At 45.4% G+C, this 22,813-nt stretch overlaps 1 protein-coding gene across 1 annotated transcript in view; it reads right to left on the bottom strand.

Annotated features, from left to right (window-relative positions):
- The window catches only part of CLPTM1L (CLPTM1 like), a 35,395-nt gene extending 12,852 nt beyond the window's left edge, over window positions 1–22,543 (bottom strand). Inside the window, exons 1-10 of the mRNA XM_054984876.1 lie at window positions 22,265–22,543; window positions 17,842–17,942; window positions 14,476–14,665; window positions 11,132–11,277; window positions 9,496–9,574; window positions 7,533–7,650; window positions 6,345–6,439; window positions 4,423–4,507; window positions 3,002–3,105; window positions 2,026–2,091 (exon numbers count right to left, since the gene is read on the bottom strand). Coding sequence (XP_054840851.1) covers window positions 2,026–2,091; window positions 3,002–3,105; window positions 4,423–4,507; window positions 6,345–6,439; window positions 7,533–7,650; window positions 9,496–9,574; window positions 11,132–11,277; window positions 14,476–14,665; window positions 17,842–17,942; window positions 22,265–22,447 — 1,167 coding nt within the window. The 5' untranslated portion in view covers window positions 22,448–22,543. The remainder of the gene's footprint in view (window positions 1–2,025; window positions 2,092–3,001; window positions 3,106–4,422; window positions 4,508–6,344; window positions 6,440–7,532; window positions 7,651–9,495; window positions 9,575–11,131; window positions 11,278–14,475; window positions 14,666–17,841; window positions 17,943–22,264) is intronic.
- Between the last annotated feature and the right edge of the window lie 270 nt (window positions 22,544–22,813).

Raw genomic sequence — 22,813 nt, 5'->3', positions numbered from 1 at the left:
GCCTCCAGCAAACATGCCTGGAGCTGACGGGTAGCTTCGTATGGGAGAAGACGGTCCTTAAAGCATGCTGGCTTCAAGCTACCAAAGGTTTCAAGGGTCCGTGCCAGCACTTTGAATTGGGCCCAGAAGCAAACTGGGAGCCAGTGCTAATGGGACAAGACTGTGTGATAAGGTCCCTCTGCCCATTCCAGTCAGCACTCTGACCACAGCGTTCTTCACGAACTGCAGCTTCTGCCTTCAAGCGCAGCCCCAAATACAGCGCATCGCAGTAATCTAATCTGGATGTTGCCAGAGTATGCACCACAGTGGCAATATCTTTCCTACCCAGGAAAGTCCAGAGCTGTTGAAAGTTTCTCCTGGCCACTGCTGCCACCTGTTATCCAACAGGAGGCCCAGGTACAGGAGCACCCCCAAATGTTGGACCTGTTCCTTTAGGGGAAGCGAAACCCCATCCAGAACAGGAGATATTGCTATTTCCGGGTCAAACCTTTTCTCCACCTGTAGAACCTCTGTTTTGTTGGGATTGAGTTTCAACTTGTTATCCTTCAATCACCCCCCAAATGCCTCCAGGCACCTGTTCACAGTTTCCACAGCCTTCCTGGGGTCTACTGGAAGCATGAGATAGAGCCAAGTGTCATCTACATATTGGTTGCAACTCAGCCCAAATCTCCAGACTGCCTCTCTCAACGGCTTTAGACATCGAAAAGCATGGGGGACAAGAGAGAACTTTGTGGAATCGCACAGGTAAGAGGCCAAGGGACAGAACAGCAGTCCCCCAGCACTGTGCTCTGAAACCTACCTACCTTCAAGGTAGGACCCGAACCACTGCAAAACAGTGCCTCTCAGTCCCAACCTCAAAAGCCACACCAGAAGGATACCATGATCGTTGTTGTGGGTTTTCCGGGCTGTATGGCCGTGGTCTTGGCATTGTAGTTCCTGACGTTTCGCCGGCAGCTGTGGCTGGCATCTTCAGAGGTGTAGCACCAAAAGACAGAGATCTCTCAGTGTCACAGTGTGGACACTGAGAGATCTGTGACACTGTGACACTGAGAGATCTCTGTCTTTTGGTGCTACACCTCTGAAGATGCCAGCCACAGCTGCCGGCAAAACATCAGGAACTACAATGCCAAGACCACGGCAATACAGCCCGGAAAACCCACAACAACCATCGTTCTCCGGCCGTGAAAGCCTTCGACAATACATTGATACCATGATCGATGGCATCAAAAGCCAATTCCAGGAGAATTGACAGGGCCGCACCTCCCTGCTCGACTCCTGGCGTAGGTCATCTACCAGGGCGGCCAAAGGCTGTTTCAGTCCCATGACCAGGCCTGAAACCAGACTGGAACAGATCCAAAAATGACCCGATTCATTCAGAATCTCTGAAGTCACCTAGCCACCACTCATTAAGGCATTTTTTCCCGGCTGCCATCAAACTAAAATCAAAGCAACAAACCTGCTTTAGCCGTTACCTGTCATCTCTGCCCTCGCCAGAACTTTGATACAAGTAATCATCCCCCTGCTTGCAGGTTTCATGCTGACCTCATTCTCAACTGGCCCCTTCACAGGGGGCCAAACTAAACATGACACAGGAAATCCTCGAGTAGATCCGCTGTCATTTAGAAGCACCAATGAATGAAGCATTCTGGACGAGATGGAAGCAGGGAATCTGGGAGGAAGGGGGGGCGCGTTCCCCTGAGTGCCGCACCCCCGTCCCCCACCCACCAAAGCGGCTGCTGGTTTCCCAGTGGAAAGAATACAAGTGCTTTGGTGGGGGAAAGTGTTAAAGGCTCCATCTTCCACCGCCACTGGGTTGAGTCCAGGCAACACTTTCCATAAACGGAAGGCATTTCCATCAGCAGCACAGAACTTTCCTTCTGCCTTCCCTTCCTCACTCCTTTCGCTCCAAATCCATTTGCAGCCCCATGCAAAGTACAGTTTGGCCCACCCTTCCTGCCTACTGTGATGATGGCTAATTTGAGGGGAAAGGCAACACACACACACGTCTTTAGAACATTACCCTACCTTAACTGCGGGCCTCAGGCCTCTCCATTCAATGGTCATTTTCAATGCTTTCTTCACTTTCCAAAGCTGGAAAAGGAAAATCACTGCATTCATATCCGGGTGAATAGTAAAGTCCTTTTTACCTTTAACCTTATTATGAGACTCACAACCATGACTGGACTATTTATGGTTGTTGTGGGTCCATCGTTCTCCGGCCGTGAAAGCCTTCGACAATACATTGGACTATTTATGTTCATCAGGAATGATGTACTATGGAATAAGCTACTTTATAAGCTACGTTAATAAGCTTATAATCTTAATAGCTTAATATAATATTAACAGCTTAATAAGCTATGTTCTTGCTCCATTTTCTCTGGGATAAGCTACTTTTAATCATTATTTTCCCCTAGGTCACCTAAGCTGTTGAAAAATAGTTATTGCAAGCTTAGAGCCATGACTTTGGGATGAAATCACTGCCTGGAAGTTGCAATTAGTAAAATATCTTGACCTCTAGATGGTACACACCTTAACGCGGTGAGGGGGTTTGAGTGTGTCAGTGAAGCTGAGAGCAACACCGCCAGGAGCACAGGCTTGGTCCGGAGCCTGAATTTCCGGAAGAGTCACTCTAGGCAGAACCGTCAAAGCTGAGACACCAGACTAAGATGTTCAGCTTACACACGGGTGCAAAAGAAAAGAAAAATTGCATCCAAGCCCATTTTGACCCATTACAAACAACTGGGCGATTGTCGCCTTAAATCCAAGTATTCTTTGGCTGATTCCGCACACGTTGGATAATGCACTTTCAAGGCACATTATCAATCGTTTGAGGTGGGTTTTTTGTTCCGCACACAAAAAAATCTGTTCCAAATGATCTATAAAGAGGATTGGAAGTGCATTATCCAACGTGTGCGGAATCACTCGTTGTAAGCTGCTTTGAGAACAAGGTAGCCTACATGTCCACGAGGCAAGCCATACGCAGGGATGTGTGACAACTCACCTCAATCACCGCCCCAATCCCTGCTGGAATCAGTACCAACAAGCTTGTTTGCTCGTCCAAGAGGAAAAGAAAAATGACCACGGTGCTGAAACACCGCCAAAGCACTGCACATAGGGGGAAAAAAACACACCAGAGTTAGTACATGGAAGGTGTTAAAGGACGGCGCTTCTATTTGGAGAACTCTACAGTGTTGTACTCACAATGGAAACCCCTCTCTTCCAAGCCGGAGTATAGGAAAAGTAAGACACTTGATTTGAGAAAATACTGTCCACCCTTTGAAGCTGAATAGTAACTGGCATTTAGGATTTGTTCACAGAAAGCAGAATTTGCTGAAATTCTTATAGCCAAATGCATACTCCCCAGCCACCTCCCCCAAGTTAGAAATCTGGCATGCTTTGCTCTTCCTGCAGGGAGGGGAGCCCATTCTCTGTTTGTCAGAGAGAGTTTCAAATATTCTGGCCATATAACCTGACTGGAACAGTGATTCATACAGAGACGTAACACCCTGGATACTTCCCACTGCATCAGGAAATGATACAAGCACCCATGCGGTAAGGATATGCCAGAACTCTTCACCGCCCGAAAGGGTAACAGAACAGGGAGGGTACAATCTACCAAAAAGGTCTCTCAATGAATGGGAGCCTGCCAACAATCCTTCCTTATGGACAGTGTCTCGCACCACCAAGTAGTATTTGTTTGTGTGGAATGAGCCACCACGAATTAAACCAAAGCCACAGCTTTAGAATCTTCTCATCATACATTTCACTGAAGTCAGTGAACACGTTTGGTGGCAAAGTCGTCTGGTATTGGGAAATCAAGTGACGTGCCTGCATCTGCAAGCAGGCTCTTTTGGGTAGCATCCCAGAGAGGGGATTAAGATCACAGGGAAACTCTGGCTTTGGGTTCTGTGCCCTTGGGAAGTTTGAAGGGCAGAGGCCCAGGGCAGGAACTTTTTTCAGTGTTGCACTGCCTCTTTGTACCTTCCTCCAGAGTTAGTTTCACTAAGTGATACCTTCACATATTGTGCAGACCAAATTAAACCAGCAGTTCTATGCCAGTTTTTAAACCTGCAAGAGTTTTAATCTAAACATTTTATTGGGGATTCGGTATCTTTAAGTTGCTGTTGTCAGTTTTAAGGGTGCTTTGATTTTAGAAACAATAGGTACGATACAAAGGTGCTTTTCCACTAGCGTAACTGTTTCTATTGGTAGAGGAGCACATGTGCATGGATTTTCACCCATTCCCTTGCTCCACAAATTCTCACCCTCATACTGCTTGTCAAGGTCTCCCGACTTTCTGAATATGGTATTCTGAATCCAACCCAATATTTACAAGACATCATGGTTGCATTTTATCATTGCATGCTGTCTTGGGTGCCAATAACAAAAAGATATTGCAAAAAAGGTAAATATGTATCATACCTGCTTTTGTAGACATGCCAATCATACTTTTCTTTTTTGTCCAGAAGCTGATGTCGTTTTTGAATGCAAGGAAATCAAAGAGAAGCTACAAACATCAAACACAGCCACAGCATTAGCTGACGGTTGGTATCAAATGGTGGCAGTACCACAATAATTACAATGAGAACAGCCTTGCGATAAGAGCTACAAAAGTTACTTGCCCACAACATTTTTACTAGCTTACCTGACCAGATCTACATTTAAGGCTTATCAAATGTCCCAAAGATTACCGCTTTACAAGCGTGCCTCATCTCACCGCCTTTCAGTGATTCTTAGTTTTCACAGTCAAATTGCTATTTTCACACCTGATTTATAATTGATACGCATCAGTCATGCTTACACACAGGAATAGGTTAAGAGAATCTAGGTCCCCTTCCTTGAAAGCAGCTGCAGTTAAAAACAGCCACAAAACATTTCTGCTCACTGCAGATATCCGCATCAAGCCCACATCTCACTGTCACAACTAAGCGCTGTGTCAGAACTGCATTCACTCTGGTTTCAGTTCACAGGGATTTACACCTGAAAGTTTGACAACAGGCACTCTTGGGATTACAAGACCCAACTCATGAAGTGAAGAAACAGAGCAACAAAGCCAGAAACTGCCTGCTATAAGACTATGGCCCCCAAGAGGCAACAACGAAACACTAACTGATTGTCATTTACGCCTCCCAGATCAAACCAGTTCAGTGCATCACTGACGATCTACAGCTGATCCTGGATAATGATGCTTCTCTTCTACAAGCCATGGATGGGGGGGGGGGGGGTTGCCTTGCTCACAGACAGCCTGCCTAAACTGAAACAGTCTCTTACCAACGATGGGCCACCTAACGGAGACACAAACCCAAGGGCCCAGACTTTCCAGGAAACCAAGATGCCAACCTCAGCACCATATGCATTTGGCAATACTATTACAGACCCTGATAATATCAGTTATGTCACTTTGGGCTTGTCTAGCTTGTTCTCCTACATGGTAAGAGAAATAGAGACAGATCTGACATTAAAAAAAATGGCAAAGGGAGTCTTAAAGGGAGACTCCAGTGGGAAGCTGCTGACTTGGGATTTTTATATTATTTGCTTCATTTACAGCTTCTCCCCCCCCCCTCCCGTGGGGACTCTGTCAGTTCTCCTCTCCTCCATTTTATCCACACAACAGCCCTGTGAGGTAGGTTAAGTTAAGAATGAGCAACTGGCCCAAAGTCACCCAACAAGCTTCCATTGTAGAGAGCAGATTCAAACCTGGGTCTCCCAGATCCTCAGTTGACACTATAATGACTATATCTCTGTATTAATTCTCAGCAAAACCTGGGGACTTTATGGTGTTCTAGAATTCCTGTTTATTTTTCTCACTTGTGAAAGTTCCCTTCCAGCCACTCCAGCACAGTGGTTAAGTGGCTGGGCTGCAAACCAGCTCTCTGCTTTAAATCCCACTACCGCCATGAGCTCAGTAGGGCGCCTTGCGTAAGCCACTCCTCTCAGCCCCAGCTGTATTGCGGGGATAATAACAACACTGCCTTTGTTCACCACTCTAAGTGGGGCACTAATCTGTCTAGAGGAATAAAGCAGTAATTATTACTAGTACCACCACCACAACTGTGGGAGATTTCTTCAAGGAACTCAAGAGCAAAATTTTGATTTCACAATTAATCTGTGAGGCAGGATGAGAACAGAGATAATGGTGCACTTAAGGCAGTCTGACTGAAGTTCATGGCAAAGCAAGGACATGGCCTAGGTTTCCCTCCATCCAGTCCATCCCAAGAGCCACTTCTTTACCACATCCCTCTTTACTCTTGCTTTCACGCAAACACAACTGGTAGTATTTTCAGCAGGAGCTCAGAGGCAGCCCAATGCAATTCCAAATACCTAAATATATAGAATCCACTTACATGGAACGCCGCCACAAAGAACGTCAGAGCAAGAAGGTAGAGATTTGTGTCCACAAAAATCCCCTTTACTTCGTCGGCATCCTTTTCCGAAAAGCCTAAAATAAAGAAGAAGACAGCATGGGACTTGCTTACCAGAAAGCTAAAGTGGGTTTCTTGCAGTGAAATCCTAAGCAGAGTTACTCCAGTCTAAGCCCATTGAAATTAATGGGCTTAGACCGGAGTAACTTTGCTTAGGATTTCACTGTCAGAATTCTAAGCAGCTCAGATCTGAAATTATGAAAATAAATGCCTTCTTCCTTTTTGTTTTCAGGCAAATTAAGTATTAATGGAATATTACAACTGACATCTCATATCACCTAGTTAATTGCATCATGGAGGAATGGAATAGTAATGAAGAGCCAGTATTTGTTAATCATTAGAATGATGCTAATAAGTTAGGGGAGGGACTATCAGTGGCACAGCCTATGCTCTGCATGTAGAAAGTCTCTGGCGCTTCACATCTTTATTTCATTTGCTTCCTTTATATCCCACCTCTCTCCCCAATAGGGATCCAAAATGGCTTACTTTGTTCTGTTCTCCTCCATTTTATATATGAAAGCTTAATAGCAGCAAACCATAACTTTTCTTAGTAATATATTCTTAACTTTAAAAGAAATCAGAAAAATGCCATATAAAATTCTGAATTATTACATGCATTAAAAGTTGGTTAAGACATATGCTGGGCTCTGTCAAATTCCTGTGGAAGAAACTGGGATAGATCTCCATTGCCTTTGGACTGCATGCATTGTGGACACGTCAAAATGCGCGGGGGGGGGGGGGGAACGGGACGGGGAGACTACATGGCTGAATGCTATTGGTGAAAAACTCCCTGCATAAAGAGAACTAAGATCTAAGGGCAGAAGCAAAACCAAAACTCATCTCCCAACCATCTTTCCTATGTACAAGGAACTATTTTGCTACGGAATAACATCCTGACATGCCAGCCTTTGCATCTGAACAGTTTCAATCCCACATTTGCTGTGCGTGTGAACATAGTTATGTATAGCCTTGACACTTTTTTAAAAAGGTGCACATCTTTAACGGGAGAAAAATGAAACATTCAAAATCAGAAGCACGGATGCTTTTTGATCTTGCCAACATTCCCAAGTGCCCCGTCCCCCTTTTATGCCGACAGGGTCAAAGCCTTACCAAACTGTTGCAGAGAATACACAGCATCTTGCATATGGATCCAGAACCGGAGCTTTCCCAGGGATATTTTATCATATGACACTGTAAGCGGCAGCTCTGTTGTTGAACGGTTTATGATCTGTATTGGTTTTAAAAATAAAAATCGTTTACAAGATTAATGCTGAAATCTCCAAACCAGTAAAAGGTTACACTGATTTACCTGCTTCAAATTATGTGTTACAGGACTACATTACAGTTTATTCATGCGATCGTTGCCTTAAACAGTGGGAAAACCTTGTTTTATAAATGACTAGTAGTGATACAAGAGATCCCTTACCAGGCCTACAGCTGTGCATGTGGGACAGGATCCTATAAGGCTCAATGGAGCACTTTTAACTTCCCATCCCCTGCCTATCCCCAGCCAGGTTGAAGTAGTTCCAGGAACACGCCCAGCTCTTGCATAAGATGAAAGGCCCATACTTTCCTCCCACTGGGCTTCATCCTTTTCCTAGGACGAGAGCTCAGCATCCCAGGGAAGATCTGGGTGAACTGTATTGTGCTTGGTACTGCATGAGCACAACTGGGAGCAAGCAAAAAGCCTTCATTCATACAGGGCAGCAATCTCCCTTGTGGTGTCCACCGGTGAGTTTCCTAGCACCTATTGACTTTCTGAGTCTGGGATAAAATAAATGGGTCTTGAATGGAAGAGGAGAAAAGGAGACAGTGCATTTGAGTTGCTCCCTGTCAGCTGAACGATTAGTAAAAAACGGGAGTCATCCCAGGCAGGTATATCACAGCATGGCTTCCTTGGGTAGGCTGAAGACACATTCCGCCTTATGCCTCGGGGATGTGGCTGCATGGGGAACGAGCCCTTTCTTCTGAAAGCAAAGCCCAACAGTATCTCTTGCCCATAGCGTAGGGCTGGTCCTGACCTACATGGCAGCCATTATCCTATTGTCCTAGCCCCCTGCAACAGTCATTTTGTGATGGTATCTAGTAACATTTCTGGAAATTCAAAAAAATGCCCCCAGGCTTAGCAAGGCTGCAGACTCCTGTTATATTTTCTTTCTGACTTGTGTAAAGCTGCATGCCTAAAAAGGGACGGAGCTTCCCCAGTTCTGTTTCCAAATAAGTTCTTTCAAGGTAAGCTGCTACAGCAGAAACTATGAGACTCAAGGTGGACTACATAGTGTGAGATTAGTACAATCAGTAGCAAGGACAAGGGCAGGCATTTCCATACAGTGTCAAGGACATTTCCATAAACAATGTCACAGGGTAGATGAATACAAGTTTACAGAGACATAGCATTAGCAAAGATCCAATACAGGGTTGAAGGATTGCTGAAACAGAACATAATCCATGTTAGGATTGACATTAGACAACGTGAAGCACAAGCAGTATATACGAGTACATATTCAAAGCAACAGATAATATGTAAAGCAACATAATGGTGGAGCCCCCAACTCATTGGCAAACATCCGAGACCCCCTCCCTACAACACCGACCTATCTGAGTAAAAAAGCCTTTTTGAATAATTCAGTTTTGCATTGTTTGAGGAAAGCCAAGAGCGTGGGAGCTCTCCTGACCTCCTCAGGCAGGCTGTTCCATAGTGCAGGGGCCACCATAGAGAAGGCCAGTGTACGGGCTGCAGTTGATTTTGCCCATGTGCAGGCTGGCACCTGCAAGAGACCCTGTTCGGATGAGCGAAGCTGCCGTGGAGGGACATAGGGAGGGAGGCAGTCCTGTAGGTATGTCGGGTCAAGGCCATGAAGAGCTCTGTATGTAATAACCAGTACCTTGAATTGAGCACAGTAGCTGATAGGCAGCCAATGGAGAGACTGCAGGATGGGAGTGACGTTCATGCTCCTGCTTGCACCTGCTAACAGCCGAGTTAACTTAGATGGAAGACCAATATATAGTGCATTACAACAGTCAAGTTTTGATGTTACCATAGCATGGATCCAGGTGACATTCCGCTACTCACCATCAGATCTTTCACTCTGTTGCTCAGCTGATCGATAAATAGAATCGGAAGATAATGTACTGTCTTGCCCAGCTGAACCCTAGGTTTCAAAATGGATTTCACTGTGAGCATACTAGGCCTGAAACGTATTTCTATTGTCACTCCAAAACAAAACTTTTTTTAATGTATGCATATTTCAGGATACAAACCAAATCTGTAATCAACTCAAGTGTTTCTCCGTAACCCCCACCCTTTTTTTAAGGCGGAAGGGACAACAGTTTAGAGCTTTAGTGTTCTGATGGAGGGGGAAAAGGTCACTTAACACTGCAACAACCTCTGTGCATTGGCACAGGGGCTTCCTCCTCCAATTCCCTTGTTGAAGAAGTCCTCTTGTAAAAAACTGCCGACTAGGATCCTATACAGTTAAACTGGCTCTAACAGCCCCATGGACAGGAAACCCAAAGCAAAACATAGTCCGGGGGTCCTCCTCTTGTAACACCACCTGCCCCGGTGTGATAACACAGCATATTTAAAAACTTGCACTACTGACAATGGATTATATAGCTTAGTATTATATGGCTTAATAGGTAAGAATGCTGATTCTCTGTGACATCATTTGACTTTTAAAGTCCCTGCCCAGGAGGTTAAAGGTCAGATAAGCACAACCACACTTCTCCACTACACTTAGGCAACATGAATGAACACATCGGATCTTGTGGGGCCAGCGGCAGCTTGCCCCATCCCCGCTCCCCAGGAAAATAACTCCCCAAATCAACTTCCAAAGTTAAATAAAGCAATGCCAGCAGCTTTTTATTTATTGCACGTGTATCCCAAGGAGTTCAGGACAGAAAATACGGGATTATCCCCTGTATCACACCACCCCAAACCCAGAGGTAGATTAGACCAAGAGATAGATCAAGATGAGTAGCCGTTTTAGTCTGTCTGTAGCAGTGGAGAAGAGCAAGAGTCCAGGAGCACCTATAAGACTAACAAAATTAGGGGTAGTTCTTCAGAAGTGAGCTGTGGCTCACGAAAGCTCATACCCTACCAAGAGATGGTGTCTTTGCCCAGTGCTATCAAGCCTCAGGGCCAACCAGGAATTTGAAATCAGGTGTTCCTAGTACATGCTCAATAACTAATAAATTATTTTTATCCCACTCTTCCTCTGCAGAATGCAGAAGGCTGCATATCCCCCTTTTATTCTCACAACCCATGAGTCAGGTGAGGCTGAGGAAAGGGGCAGTGTTGGGGTTAGGAGAGAATTGAACCAGGGACCCCCCCCCCCATTACAGTCCAGCACTCTAGCCATGACATTTCACTGTCAATCCCTCCACTGCACCACAAATCTAGCACAGATCAGTTCAAGGCCGACGCTTTTCGGGAGCTAAAGAAATCTTAAGCAGCGAGTGGTACAATAGATTGCAGAGCCCTAAGCCCATTAAATCATGTTTTTGAAGACGGAGTCATTTGCTAAAAGTGCTCCTAAAATAGGGGCACTGTAACTTCAGTGGCTCTCAACCAATCGCCTTCCCTTTGACAGCATTTGCAATGTTGCCGTTGTCAAAGGGCTGCCCTTGACTCAGGCTATGCATGTGTGTGTGTGTGTTGGGTGCATGTGGTTAGACAAACGGCAAAAACCACATTACTATTAACTTACATTTTCATGTATCGGTGCACATCAGCTGGCAGAGAAGAGCCATCAAACACAAAGTCTTCCACCATGACATTTAAGGTTAATCTGGACCTCCAGTGTGAGACGGGCTCATCCAGTGCATAAGTTTGCTTTTTTTCTGCTTCAATTTGCTTTTCAGTAACAAGAAAGACAAAATAAGATTCAATAGGACCAATGGAAAAAAAATTGGTCATCATCCACACATAATTCACAAGCAATAAATATAAAACTTCAGTCTTTTAAGAGCATGACACGTTGGTACCTAACACCAAAGAAACTATCTATCATCACCTCAATGAATTCACCCATGTGCTGGAAGAAGTGTGGTAATATGGGAACATATGCACACGTATGGTGGCAGTGTCCCAAAATCAATACATTTTGGGAAGATATTCTGGAACAAATAAAACAAATAAACTATGGCATACCACTAGAACCTCATGTAATATTTTTAAACTTATGGCAAGATAAAAACATACCACCATTAAGACGGGATCTAATCAATAGCCTATTAACAGTAGCAAAATCACTACTGGCCTTATTTTGGAATAAACAAATTTCCCCTACTATAAATTATTGGCTTTCCAAAGTGTGGGATCAATTTATTATCGAAAAAATAACAGACACTCTACACTAGCATTCTACACCTACATCTCTAAAACATTTTTATGAAAAATGGCGGCCTTTCTGTGATTGCATAGACAGGACAGAACTGCACCCTCCACATGACATTCTTAATCTATAGGACTTGTAAAAAGGAATTTAACTCATCTTTATTTCTGCTTTCTTGGCTGATAGTATACTCAATTATGATATTTATCTGCTTATATATATCTGAAAACATAACTGTTACTTGTTTGTTTTATCATTACCTGTAACTAATGCTTATTGTATGTTAGTATTTATAAAGCTTCAATTTAAAAAAATGTGAAAAAGAAATCCCGTTTCAGAAGAAACACTTCCAAACACCTGAGACGGCTGCTTGTGGACTCTCAGCTGCTGCCTTCCCATCTTTACTGTGCAACTATTATCATCATCTTATTATGTTCATTTCTTTGCTGCTTTTCACATACAGCATGAGGAGATCTAATCTGCCTTAATCTGTACCCCTCAGTTGAGAAGAGAGCATGGATTACAGCCTTTAAGTTGTTCTTGAACAAGGAAATTTACAAGGACAATTCAGGGAAAGTAGGTTTTGCACATTTGATCTCGCAGGATACCTATAAGAGTAGCTGAACTAATTTAATTAACCAGAAACTAAAAATTCTGGATATTGATATAACATCTTTACAGACAAATGAGGCCCTAAGAGTTATAAAATTAAAACTAAAGGATCTTGATTACAGCAGTACTCTCCAGAGAGCCAGACGTACATGTTCGGGCTTATCCCTGGGACTTTCACCTCCAGAGGCTATTCCATTTTATTGCTATTCTTTAAAGATTCCAGCTCAACGCAGAGCCTTCACATTGGCTAGACTTAACTCCTTCCCCTCTAAAGTGCTTTCTGGTCGTTTCTCTGGACTCCCTTATTCTGAACGAGTTTGTGACTGTGGACAAGGAAAGTTAGAGACCTTGGATCATATAATAGTTTTTTGCCCTAAGTGGAGTAAGGAAAGAGAGATATTTATTATTCCTATTATGTTAAAAGAAAAGCTTCCCTTCCTTCCTTGGGCAATCTCAGTGTTATTGTCTGATAACTTTCCTGACAATCAAACCTCTGCTATAGTGGCTTCCTTTTTAGCCACGGTGATAAAGAAACAAAATCTTCATGAGCTTAGATAGTTTAAAGTGATAATGACGAGTTATGTCTGTGTGAATTGGGTATGTTCAAGTGTACAGTTCATATTTTGTTGGTGTTTGTATGGCTTATGGCTTCGGCCGGAAAAGCAATAAACATATTATTATTAATCTGTACAACTCCCACACTTCTCTCCCAGGCCTCCAAGCAAAACACCTCAGAGGAAACCTCAACATTTGCAGGAGAGAGTAACTCACACGTTGATTTCTCTGCACATTTAAAGAGACACGGAAACAGAGGCTCAGAAATACCAAGTTGCTTCAAAGATCCATTATTACTACTGCTAACAGCAAAGTTGACGATCCCGGGTCCCAACGCAAAGGAGCTTCTGCAAGTTCAGGGGGACTTCCCAAGCACACAGAACAGTATTAGTTTGCAAATTAAGAAGGGGGAAACGCTTGCAAAAGGATGTCAGGTGCTCAAGGTCCACCAGAAGACGAGGACCACTGAAAATCAGAAGGACAGCAGAAGGGGATGGTGGAGAAAGCCGTTCTGATCAGGAGTCCCCAACTTGTGAGGATACTAATAGGGTAAACAACAGTTATGTCTCCGTGCGCTGAAGGTGTGCATACTAACACACTAAAGACTATTTATTTATTATTTATTTATATCATATTTGTATTCTGCCCTCCCTGCAAGCGGGCTCAGGGTGGATAACCACCTTAAAATCATTTTAAAACGTTCCGTATTAAAACATGTAAAAATAGCAGCACTCTTTGCCTGGCGGCAGCAATACAACTATTAATGAACAATACAGCAGTACAACTAGATATAGCAGCACAGTGACAGCAGCTGAAAAACAAACAGTGGTGGGCAGCTTTCACAAGGAGGGGGGTAGATGTTGCATCCTCTGGCCAGCGGAGGCCCAACCTCAGCCTAAGCCTGGCGGAATAACTCTGTCTTACAGGCTCAGTGGAAAGATAGTAAATCCTGCCAGGCCCTGATCTCAGTAGACAGGGAGTTCTACCAGGTAGGTGCCAGGACTGAGAAAGCCCTGGCTCTAGTCGAGGTGGGCCTCCTTGGGGCCAGAGACCGAGAACAATTGTTTTTCTCCTGATCGGAGGGTCCTCTGGGGAGTGTACGGGGAGAGACGGTCCCTCAAGTACGCTGGCCCCTGTCCGCACAAGGCTTCATAGGTCAGTATCAGAACCATGAATCTGATCCAGTACTCCACTGGCAACCAATGCAGCTCACGCAGTATTGGTGTAATATGCACCCTATTTGATGCTTTCATAATGACAAGCACCGCTGCATTTCACACCAGATGCAAACTCCAGGTCAGGCTCAAGGGTAGGCCCGCGTAGAGCGAGTTACAGTAATCTAACCTAGAGATGACTGTTGCCCGGATCACTGTAGTTAAGTCACAGGTAGACAGGTGCAATCTTAAGCAGAGTGATGCCAGTCTAAGCCCATGTAAATTCTTCACATATTCATGGAACTAGCTCTGTTTTCATGGGGAAGGTGGGTGAAAAACTGTTGCTGGAAACAATGCAGAACGCCACACATCTACCGATAAGGAAAACAAACGCACCTGGGTGACAGATTCTCCGGTGAGCAGGTTAATTTCTTCTGGTTTAGGGACCATGTAGGTAGTCAGCGGGCTCACTATATGCACCTGTTTGCCATCATGCCAAGGCAGGATCCCAGCATGGTGAAGAAAGATGTAGGCATATAAGGTCCCATTATTCCGTGTTTTCTTTGGTACAGACACATTCACGGTTCTAAGGAAAAAAAACATATTCTGGAATTGTATCCATTGTCTCAGTTTCACATCCACCAGGATTACTGGCAAAAGTACCAAAATAAAAAGTTCAGAATTTCTTCTTTTCCATTGACTCTGAAGATGGACAATGTCAAAATAATGTGTGTTCCTCCTCAAGACATACTCCAACTGACTCCAATTCTTTTGATTTCTCTTACTGAAACATTTTAGAATTAATAATGCTAGTAAGTCCCTGGCTTGAAGCAAGCAGTCAAACTTTTAAAGTGCTCTTTATAACCAAATCAGGACTTCACCTACAACATGTATAAACTGTGCCCAGATGAAATGCTTTGAATTGCACCCTAAGTACATATCTGGAAGTAAATCCCATCAATTCTAATTAAGGCTTCTCCATCAACATGTTTAGTACTGAGGTGTGAGTCATAGTGTGAGTCATATTACTGGGGCTTGAAAGAGTTTTTGTGAAGAATATGGGGCACAATCTAGCCAATGACCAGGACAGGAGTTTCAATGTGACAGATTTAAGAATTTGCTTAGCTAAGTATTTATTGCAATGGCAGAGTCATAAATTGTCCACGCACCCTTCCTGCAGACAACTTGCATTCAAGGAGAGTAAATGATTAAATCTACAAAAATCACAAAAGTTTAAGCGCAAGCAGAAACCTTAGAACAGGAATAAGAGACCCAAGAACTAAACAGACTGCTAAAGGTATCTAGAGACTCCTCAAAGGCTCTTTTCCTAAAAGGGCCCCTTTTGCTCTTTTCCTTGCCTTTGGCAAGGTTGTTCCACAGGGTTGGAGCAGCTACAGATAAAGCCTGTGAGTGGACAGCAGCAATGTAAGGCACCACTGTAGGGTTTGGGATACTCAACAGGTACTGCTATGTTAAGCGAAGTTGACACATGCGTTTGCAATGTAGAGATGATTCTTCAAGTATGAGGGGCCCCAGATCATGATGGGCTCTAAACACAAACACCTTGAATTGGATTTGGTAACAAAGAGGCAACCAATGAGAAAAGAGTCCAGTAGCACCTTTAAGACTAACCCACTTATTTGTAGCATAAGCTTTTGAGAACCACAGCTCTCTTCAACAGATGCATCTGACGAACAGAGCTGTGGTTCTCGAAAGCTGATGCTGCAAATAAGTTGGTTAGTCTTAAAGGTGCTATTGGACTCTTTACTATTTTGCAACTACAGATTAGCATGGCTAACTCCTTTGGATCTGCAACCAATGAGGTATTCCTCCACCAAAATCACTGCCTTCTTATGCCTTTTATTTAACTACCCCAAATTATTTTAGAGCCTCCTTATTACCCGACGGAATGCATAGCCCACTCTTTCATGAAAGGAAGGTTAAGAAAATTCCTTATCCAGACCGCCCTCAAGGGAAAATAGGCACGTTAACACATATTCTGTTGGAATGTCCTCTTTTTATCAGCTTTAGAAATAGGTTTTTAACGCAGTATTTAGGTAATTTTTCATCTTTGTCTTACCATATGTTTACTCCTTTTACCTGATAGATCTCCTATTTTACCCTTGCAGGTGTGAGATTTTTTTCTCTGGTACAGCGCCATGTCCCAATAATGCTACTTAACAGATGGGTTTGGACTGCTCAAGACTTCTTGTCAAGGCGCTTTAATCAGATTAAAGGAAAGGAAAAGACCACAAAATAGGCGGCATCTGACTCCCTGGAGTTTACCCCAACAGCAGATGGGCTGCAGCATTTTGCACCAGCTGCAGTTCCTGAACCATCTTCAAGGGCATTCCCATGCAGAGCATGCTACAACAGTCAAGCCTCCAGGTTACTGTCACATGGATCAACATGACTTAAGGACAGTCTCCAAACAGGAAGGAATCTTACAGGCCCAATGTAGTTAACAACTCTGCTTAGGAATAACTATTGGTCTTATAGATCCAGAGGAGTTAGCCGTGTTAGTCTGTAGTAGCAAAAATAGAAGAGAGTCCAGTAGCACCTTTAAGACTAACCAACTTTACCGTGGCATAAGCTTTCGAGAATCACAGTTCTCTTCTATTGGTCTGGCACTCAAAAAGTGGACTGTCTTTATATAAAAGCAGCACCCCCAAAGGATTTGGTATAAAAATGTATTTGCGTGCGGCTCGTTTTCTGCCAGTTCTAATACCCAGCCTTGGTTCAGCAAACATTACTCCACCATGTGAATTTAGGATTTCTCGATGTACCTTCTAAGGAATGTTTGCTCTGTATTGCTGTTCAGGTACGGCCAGTGACTGTAGCCACCAACAATGAACTGTAATGTTTCCACGTTTGCATTTGTATCATCTTGAATGACTTTCTCCGTGCTAAAGGTAATTATCCAACACTTGAAACTTGCATTTACAGAGTCAGTTGCGTGTTTTCTTACCCCTACAGTGGTTTCTCTACATAGTTATTGTGTTTATTTCAATATAGAGGTGAGAGAAACTTAAAATTTCTTACTACTACTGTCTCTCTCATGGAGTTTGAAGAAGATGGGATGTATATAAGTGTAGCTATTATTATTATTCAAATTACACACAACACAATCAATAATAAATAAAGATCGCATGTTATCATTGACAGGCCTTGCTAAGCTGATACGACTACTACTATTACTATTATTATTTAAAAGGAAAAAATGCATTTTTGGCCATAGCAGGTGACTGTGGGTCCAACTGGACTCCCAAGCTGTTCACAGGGGTTGTCAAAGGAAGTTGGACTCCATCTAGTCTGGGAAGTAAAGCCCTTCCCACCAATCAGATGCCTTCAATGGGACTTAAAAGTGCCTATTGTCGGCTAGATTACACCTGTACCTTCAAACATGGGAATAAGGTGACTTGCTAGGTTGATGGTGTACCAGAAAGCGTTCTGCTGGGTTGTGACTTACAAAGAAACAAAACAAAAAGGGATGTTGGTTCCTTCAAGGAGGATGCCCACGTCTACTGACTCAGCTACCACCGAGAGATGGCACTGAAGTTTGGGGCAGGGCTTAGATGCAGAATGTGGGAACAAGCACAGAGACAGAGAAATACAAGATCACTAGCTGCTGGTGGAAAGGGCATGGCTGGTGGTGCACACTACATACTAGGTTGCGCAAAAGCAGCGCCATGCTCTACTGATGCTATATCTGTGCTTATAAAGAGAGCAATTTTACAGAATGTATAAATAAATTCATAATACCGTTCAAATTTGGACTCAACGTCAAAATTCTCCACATTCAAAACCAGATCAATATTATTCTCGGTACCTATGTTGGATCGCGTGGTTGTGTAAACGCTTAGCTGAAACAGAAGAGAAGAAAGCAGTCAGTGCCTGCAGAAAGACACATTTCTATCCAACTTGAACTTTGTTGAGCTTTGAAAAAGAATAGGTCACATCTCAGTTATCACTACCATGTATCCCTTTGTTTGAACATGGACTGTAGCTGAACGAACCTCCCAAATATGGGGGATTGTCAGAAGTGAGGCGCTTGATGACCTCAGCTGGTGCACGGGCGCATGAGGAAAGGCATTCGATTAGACACGTGGGTCCCAGGCCATGAAGGGCTTCCAGGGTAATATCCAGCACCTTGGATTGCATCTCGGAACAATGAAGTTGCCAAAACATTGTGTTATATAATCACACTGGTGTAAGTTGGTCAATAATCTAAGGCAGTGCTCTACACCAACTAAAGTTTCCAAACTGCTTTCAGGGGCAGCCTCAGGTATTTCCCGGGTCTGAGAGGAGGCTGGCATGTCCTCCATCCCCTCTGCAACACTTTGACAATTTGAAGGGACGGAATATGGTTACCACCCCCCTCTATTTCTCACTCAACCCCACACCAGGAAAGCGGTCAGCAAAACCCGTGACCCTTGGAAGGCAGGTTGTTATTCATGGCAGCTGATCAGAAGCCACCCCGTTTGGCTGCTTTCCGGCTGCGGTAAAGAGCACCTGGCAGCCTACAGCACGGGGCTAGTGCATAACATTCGGCTTGGCGGATCACCAGTTGAGGGTGTCTTCCCATCCGCTCTGACAGACCCAGGAGAGAGACAAAGGGCATATGGCACGTGGGAGGTGGAGGACAGACCATTCCACAAAGAAGAGCGCCACCTAAGGCCCTTGCCTGTTGCTTACTGCAGGCTAACAGATCAGGACAGCTTTTCTCTCTCTGGCCTGGATTCGGAGAAGGACCTGCCACAATCAATAAAAGAAGATGCCAGACGGTAGGATCAGGCATGCAACTCATTTTCCTCATGATCACTGGCAGATGGATTTCACTTCACTTAGGATCACTTATTCAGTTTCCGAGCAACACTGTTAAGGCTTCTGTAGTTTCTTCCCACAATGCTTTAGTGACATTTGAAACGCAAAAATCATTGCATCTGGGCGCGCGTGCATAATATATCCTGCCCACCCCTGCCTGGGGAAGACCCAACTAAAAGCATAGGCATGGGAAGTGATCGAGCCATACGTCTTCCCCACATTACAAATTTCACCAAAGGATCATGGGACACGACCAGGCAGAAATCAGAAACATGCTGCTGAGGAAGAATAAAAAAATGTTCCCCTGTCTCAGACTTGTGTCTGAAGAAGGGAGCTCTGACTCTCAAAAGCTTACACCCTGAATATCTTGTTGGTCTTTAAGGTGCCACTGGACTCAAATACTGCTATTCTACTGCAGACCAACACGGCTACCCAGCTAATACTGTCTCATTGTATTTTATTTATTTAACTTCATTTAGACTCCAGTTTTCACCCCAATGGGGACATAAAGTGGCTTACAACCTTCTTCATGTTATCCTCACAACAGCCCTGTAAACTAGGTTATTTATTTCTATGCCACTTCATCAGAGTCCTGCTTAAGCAGATTACAATTAAAATAAGTTAACATTCGGCTGACCCAACATCACCCAGCACGCTTCCATGGCAGCAAGGGGATTTGAACTCGGGTCTCCCAGTGCCTGGTCAGATACTAACAGCTACATCACTCTCCCTCATGTTTTGGATGGCCATTGCCTTCTCCTGCAAGGGTATCATCTTGGTTTACTTTCTCACGTCATTCCTTTCCCTTGGAATCATTCCTTCGTGAGGCTCTTCCTGCTTTTCACTTGAAGGATGCTTTCTCATCCATATTGTGGTAGACTGAGCCAGTCCAGGGTAGGGGCTAGACCAGATGGACTTCTGCCCCCTTCCAAAGCTATGCTCCAAAACCCAACACAGCTCCTTCATGCCCTCCTACTCTTAATCTCTGCTTGGCAATAGTGACGTTGATTCCCTCCTCCTCTGGGTAACACAACAGGGGCACAGCTTGACGGGGCACAGGGAGCAGCACTCCGCTACGCCAGGGAAGCAAGGAGGACCAAGCCACGTCAAACTAGTTAAGTTGACCCTGAGAACCGGGTTTGATTCCTCACTCCTCCTCTTGAAACCAGCTGGGTGACCTTGGATCAGTCACAGCTCTTCCAGAGCTCTCTCAGCCCCACCTACCTCACAGGGTGATTGTTACAGGGATAATAATGGCATACTTTGTAAACCACTCTGAGTGGGCATTAAGTTGTCCTGAAGTGCAGTATATAAATCGAATGTTGTTATTACGTTCCTCTCTCTCTGCTCTTTAAGGAACCTGTTACTGTGCAAGAGACAGGTGATGACTGCTCCTCTGCTCCAGCAATGTTGCCAAGCCAGTGTGAATCAAAGGGTGCTCTTCGGGACAAGTGGATGAACCTTCCTATGAAATGCTGCACTCCCTTCCTGCACAGGGTCCATAATCTGATCACACTCACCAAAAAAGTTATGCAATACCTTTTTTAAAAAAAAAAAAGATTCCCAGGCCAAAAGGAGCACAAAGGTCATCTTATCTAACCTCGAACCCGACAAAAAGATACAAAAATTAAAGTTTTGTCCAGTACCGTCTTCAACGGAAGGATGCATTTATTACCAGTGATGTCACAGCGTTTACCCAGCCTTTCTAGAGTGTGTAAAGCCCTACACATTCCTCGTCTCAGTAATCCTTAAAACCATGGGCAAGCACTCATTTTGCCAGACAGCAGCTGACAAGGGAGTGTACAGATGCATGTGGTGTGGTGGTAACAGGTCACCCCAACGGTCTTCTGCCAAACCACACTATTGCAGAGAGTTCATCTGCCTCTGGATCTGATCACCTGGAAGAGCACCTTGGAAGAGGATTGACATGGGCCAGCTACCTCCAATTGCCAACCCCTGGAAGGTCTGTATGAACACTCCTATACTGCAGACAGCAGGGGGTGGATAATCAGAGAGTGCAGTGCAGTGGTTACAGTGTAAAGACTGGGATCTGGGAAACCCAGGTCTGAATTCCCACTGCCATGGAAGCTTGCTGGGTGACCCTGGGCCAGTCTCATCACTCTCAGCCTAACCTACCTCCCAGGGTTGTTGTGAGGATAAAATGGAGAGAAGCAGAACTATATAAGGCACTCTGGGTCTCTACTATGGAGAAGCTTGGGGTATAAAGGAAGTAAATAAAGAACAGCCTCTGGCCCTTGCCTGAAGCCACCTGGTAAGCTGACGTGGCAATCTCAGTTTGTGGGCGTTCTGGTTCACAGCTCTCTCTCTAGCCTAAGGATGACTTGAAGACTGGCCAGAAATGGAGGCTGATCCAGCTGTCTATTGCCAGTAGACCAAAGAGTCTCTGCAGGTTGCACAGATGTCTCGAAAGAATGCCAGTCGAGGTGGCCTTTGCTCCTCTCCAGCAAAGAACTCCTGACGAAGCAAGAAATCAAAGAACCTCAATGAGGGAATGCCTCTTAAAGTGAGGGTCGCTTTGTAAATCTGAAATGTCAGACAAGGAGAACAAAAGAGCTAGCGTGGTACAGAGCTATCACAGGGTTAGGGAGAGCCCCGTTCAAATCCCCAACTCTGAAATGAAGCTCACGGCGTGACAACTCACTTTCACCTTCACCAACCCCAACAGATGCTGTTGTGAGGATAAAATGAGAGCCCTACACGTGGCCTTTTAGAGGTCTTCTTGGTTTGTAAATTGAAAAAGCATTAGTGGGCCACAGGGGGATGTGAGAACAATAATAAAGGAGTAGAGGGTCAGGGAGAGGCAGGTTCGAATCCCCGGTTCTAAAAAGAAGCTCTCTGGGTGGGCTCGGTCTGTTCTCTTTTAGCCTCACCTACCTTGCAGGGTTGTGGTGAGAATAAAATGGGGTGGAAGGGAGAACAATCTATTCCACCTCTAGCTTCTTTGGAGGAAAAGAGGAAAGAAAATGAACTAGATTTTTAAAAAAGGAGGCTACAAAAGACTGAAGCTACCAAAACAAGGATGGGCTCACTCCTGCCTCCCCACTAGGGTTGCCAGCCTCCAGGCGGTGGCTGGAGATCTCCCGGAACTACAACTGATCTCCAGTGGACAGAGATCAGTTCCCCGGGAGAAAATGGCTGCTGCGGAAGGTGGACTCCACGGCATTACACGGCGCTGAGGCCTCTCCCCTTTCCAAACGCTGCTCGCCCCCCGATCTCCAGCAATTTCCCTCCCCAGAGGACCCCTCAGCCAGCCCCCCCCCCACAGCGCCGGGAGGCGGGGGCTCTTCTGGCCCTCGCCTGCGCGCACCTGCCCGCCGGAACAGGAGCCCCGCCGCCTCACCTGCAGCTTGGGCCGCCGCGCCAGGTAGGGCCGGATGCAGCCGTCGCTGCCCTCTCCGTCACGGGCGGCGGGCAGGCAGGGCCGCGTGTGGACGATGCCGTACATCACCCAGCAGGTGTGCGCCACGTAGACGGCGAACAGCCCCACCGCCAGCCCCGTCAGCGAGCTGCGCCTCGGCAGCATCGCCCCCCCGCACCGGCATCGGCCGCCCCGAGCGCCGCCCGCAGCCTGCCGCCCCTCGCCCGGCCCGGCGCCGCCGCCTCTCCCCTCAGCGGCCCAGCAGCAACAGCCGCCGCGCAGCACGCCGGGAAACGCGGGCCGGCCTTCGCCCCGCCCCCGCGGGGCTTGCTGGGAAATGTAGGCGGAGGGAGGCGCCTTTCTCTCGGCTGGGATGGGGAGCGGAAGAAGCATGCCGGGAAATGCAGTCCAGCCTTCGCCGCGCCCCCGCGAAGCTTCCTGGGAAACGTAGGCGGCGAGAAGTGCCTTTGTCTCGAGGGGAACGGGAGGGGAGGGAAAGCTCCTCCACTGGTAGGGTTGCCAGGTCCAGGC

This window comes from Eublepharis macularius, chromosome 7, assembly GCF_028583425.1.
Source record: "Eublepharis macularius isolate TG4126 chromosome 7, MPM_Emac_v1.0, whole genome shotgun sequence".
NCBI classification, from domain to species: Eukaryota; Metazoa; Chordata; class Lepidosauria; order Squamata; family Eublepharidae; genus Eublepharis; species Eublepharis macularius.
Note: the sequence above shows the minus strand (reverse complement) of the source record. Positions and strands in the feature narration are given on the sequence as shown.